Raw genomic sequence first — 4,373 nt, 5'->3', positions numbered from 1 at the left:
AGCACCACTCTTCCACCTCCTGGATCCATCCACCACTGATTGGTTTTCAGAATGTTTCATTCAGTAAACTGAAAATGTATTACTGTAATTTGATTATTATTTTTATTCATATTATCTTGTTCATGGAAGGACTATCTAGATCTTATTGCTACCAGTGTACAGTCAACTTTCTTATATATCAATTTTCTTATAGTGTATGTTTTTGATCATGTGCTAAGGCATGATGTTAGCATGCACGAAGATGAAATAGTGTGTAATATTCCATCTATATCATTCTTTGACAGCATTATAGTCAAGTCTTCAAATACATCACCACACTGGAAAGTCTTATCTTCACAAGCGATATCGATTCCAACATCTTGGAAGTCTTTAATCAATTCCGAGCTATGACATCATAGATTGCCTGAGAAATCTTCATAGTGTAACTGCCTCAAGTATACTGTCCTCACAGTGAAGCTGAGTGTTGCAGCCATTGTGTCCGTGGCACTGCCTCCTCATTGGTACTGCTCTCCGTGTTCATATCCTTGACATTTGAAAACTTGGAACTTACTCATAGAGATATTACAGAAATACGAAAGTGTTAACTCTAATGCATTCAACTCTCAGAACCACAACACTTGGCATAATATCTGTTCCAAATGTTTGACCACAAAGTTCTAAAAAGAATGACTAAAGTGTTAATTTGAATTACTGAGTAATACAAGAATACAGTATATCATGGTGTATACCTGTGAAAGGAATACACTTTGAGATTTTATCAAATAATGTTTTTTTTTTTTTATGGGTCTGACATACGAAATATATGATAATGTATATATGGCATGTCTTGAAATTACCATTATCTGTAACAAACTTATAATTGCTAAATACTTGATGTACAATATAAAGCTGTTCATCAGACTTGACAACAATGTTTGATCAGTTAATATCTAATGAAGTACAACATTGTCAGCAGCTTAAGCTGTCATAAATTGTTTGATCAAATTTTTTTTTTGAGTTTGACAAACAAGATGTGATGTGTTTACCTGGCTGTAGTATTGTGTCTAATCTAATTACCATTATCATTGATAAGAATGTCATGCTTAATTGATGTCCATGAAGATTAAAACAAGCTAATTATTTTTACATTTTTGATACAAGCAATATGAGCATTGAGTTAACTGAATTGCCCTCAAGTCTAGTTGAAGCCTGTTTTCCATAAAATAGCTGTAGTGTCGCTACAGGGTATTCACTGCAGTTGTTATACTGTGTACAGTAGCTGTCCCTGGTGCCAACAGGAATCCTGTTCCCTGAATTGACCAACCAGTCATTATCGTACAAAAGCTGTTAGTGGTAACATGTAGAAATTTTTATGAAAACCAGGCTTAATATATCTTGTCATTTTTAGATGAAAATTTGTTATTAATGTTGTAAATAATATTATTGTCATTGTCAAGTAGGCTTAGCAAATTTGACCACAAAATTGTATCTAAAATTTTTAGATTTGTCTCTATGAACCTAAGGTTTAGTTGCATATTTCCTGTTGTGACACAGAATGTAACAGGATTTTCCCTTTTTTATTTAGTGTTTTATTCTTAATTTTGATATTTTAATACAATAATATGCTATTTTTACAAACATGTTTTTTTATTTTTATTGCAAGATAATAAACAAAGTCCCTCACCATTTTAAATGCACATCAAAAGAACAATTCAAAATACCGGTAGTTGAATATGTTTTTTTTTAACCTGGATAATCCATATAATTTAAACGTTTACTCATTTGATGTTTCAGTTTCCCAGAAAACCAATATACAAATTGAGTTGATAAATAATGTGAGTTATCAATAAGGTAGCTAATAATTATGTGACGAATATTGATTTGCCCATATATGGGTGTGATAATGTGTCCATATGTGCAAATCAGATATTTGTCACAGAAAATAATTTGAACAGAGAATTTAGCTTGGTGGTTAGGGTGCTTACCTTTGGATCCAGAGTGCTGGGTTCAAATCCTGTTAAAGTCAATTTATGTTTCCTTGATATGAAAACTCCGCCCTACACCCCAGTCCAGAGTTATCAAATTTTATTTGAAAAAAACATGACACGCCTAAATATGGTCATGTTGACATCACATCATGACCATGTATAGGCATACCATGACTATATATAGGGATTTTTTGTCAAAAAAATGTGATAATCTGAATAGAGCTTTAGCCTAGAGTATCGTATTTGAGAGATTAATGAATTTTTATCAATTCCTAAAAAACTAGTTTATTTCCACTTGAATATTTACTTCAAAGGCCATTTTATTGATTTTTATGCTTTGAATTGTAAATTTGTAGACGGTCTTATAGGGTATTTCTTTTTTTATTTTTAAATTGAAAGTTACAATTTAAGCAATTGAAAAAAAATACAATTCAAATTCGTAAACAGTGATTTAGGTTGGAAGAATGTCTGCTTTGTTGTAAATTTAATTTTTTTGTAAGAAATAAATAAAACTGATTGATTATGTCTTTCTGTTAATTGCCTCAAATGTTTGTGATTTAGTACAGTGGCATTTATGTGTTAATAAAACGAAAGGTATGGAGAGACATCAGTAGTAAGGTAGTAGTAAATATCAAGAATTGGGGCAGACTGAAATAGTGGACAGAATAGTAATGATAACTGAGATAGTTGGTGAAGATGAGGCAAGACTTTTTTTATACCTTGTTTTGCGAAACTATTTTTTTGATCTATATATGTGGGGGTGTGTGTGTGGGTGCGTGTGTTTTTCTATTTTACAGAGGACCTCAACTTGGCCACACACTTATGATCTGATGACCTTTTGCCTTAAAGAGGACCAAAAATCCGGACCAGAGCACTAGTGCTGCATTGTGCTGGATTTGCGTGTACAACGTGTTTCCATGGTTTCTGTAAATGCCCTCGGGTGGCAGGAAAATTTGAAAATATCTAACGTTACACGCTTTTATTTAAGTGGCGTTGCATAAATAAATAGCGCCCTCTATGCATAAAACGTTGAGCACGTATGTATCAATTCAATTCAATGAATGAAGTGATGGGTGCACATATATCCTGATGAACATTAGTAGAATGGAGACAAGAAATAATAACATAGGCAGTTGACGTTTTTCCAGAATATATAAAAATATTATTTAATAACGAATATTTCGGGAGCGCCTGCTCTCTTCTTCGGCGTAATATGTATATGTATATTATGTATGTACAGTATATATATATGTATATATATATATATATATATATGTATATATTTATATATATATATATACACATATACATATATATATATATACATGTACATATACACATATAGGAGCTTAGAAGTATCCATAGGGGGAAACTAAAACAATAAAGAGGGTTAAAACAGTACCTTAAGGCAAAAGTAGTGTCGCTAAGGGGAAACTAAAGCGACGTTAAGGCGAAATCATAGACAAAAGAGTTTCCCCCTATGAGCCGAATAAATGTAGTATATATATACATATGTATATATATATATAATATATATATACTGTATATATATATATATATACTGTATGTATATATATATATACATACATATATATATACACATATATATACATATATATACACCTTTATATATATACATATACACATATATATATATATACATATACACACATATATATACATATACATATATATATACATATACATATATACATATATGCACATGTATATATATACATTTATATACATATATATACATATATACATACATGCATACATACATACACATATACATACATATATACATACATACTGTATAAATACATGTATGTACATATATACATACATACATACATATTATACATACATACATTATATGCATACATATATATATACACATACATGTATACATACATACATATATATACACACACATATATATACATATATATAAATATATATATACATATATATACACACATATATATATATACATATATATACTATACATACATATATATACTATAATAATTTAATTTTAAATAAATGGAGGAGGTACATGGAACACGCTGTGAAAATCTAAGCAAAATATCTCATTACTGGGCTATCCATTGACTGGTTATACCATCGTTGGAATGAAATGTAATCCATTGAAAATGAAAGGCACTTTTAATCATGCCTCATCAGTCAATAACGATCTTCATCATTACCATATGGACAACGGCGTCTACAAGTCTAGATAACGATGACAGTTGCCATCCCATGGTAAATCGCGAAAAAAGAAATCCACTCCGCCCCCATTAAATACGACTGTCGGCCTACATTTTATGTAATTAACATCTGATCTAATATATTACGTACCTAGGCCTATGTGGTTGGCTACGGATAGCTAAGTGTAGAGTACGA

At 30.7% G+C, this 4,373-nt stretch overlaps 1 protein-coding gene across 1 annotated transcript in view; it reads left to right on the top strand.

Annotated features, from left to right (window-relative positions):
- LOC117122528 (nuclear cap-binding protein subunit 1-like) overlaps positions 1-2,504 on the top strand; it is a gene marked incomplete in the record, with an annotated part of 15,027 nt that extends 12,523 nt beyond the window's left edge. The window contains 1 exon segment of the mRNA XM_033268119.1: positions 285-2,504. Within this exon segment, the coding sequence (XP_033124010.1) occupies positions 285-398 (114 nt within the window).
- Positions 2,505-4,373: the final 1,869 nt, after the last annotated feature.

The sequence above is a fragment of the Anneissia japonica genome, unplaced genomic scaffold (genome assembly GCF_011630105.1).
Source record: "Anneissia japonica isolate Jap-2015-1 unplaced genomic scaffold, ASM1163010v1 scaffold1889_len2455224_cov183, whole genome shotgun sequence".
Lineage (NCBI taxonomy): Eukaryota > Metazoa > Echinodermata > Crinoidea > Comatulida > Comatulidae > Anneissia > Anneissia japonica.
Note: the sequence above shows the minus strand (reverse complement) of the source record. Positions and strands in the feature narration are given on the sequence as shown.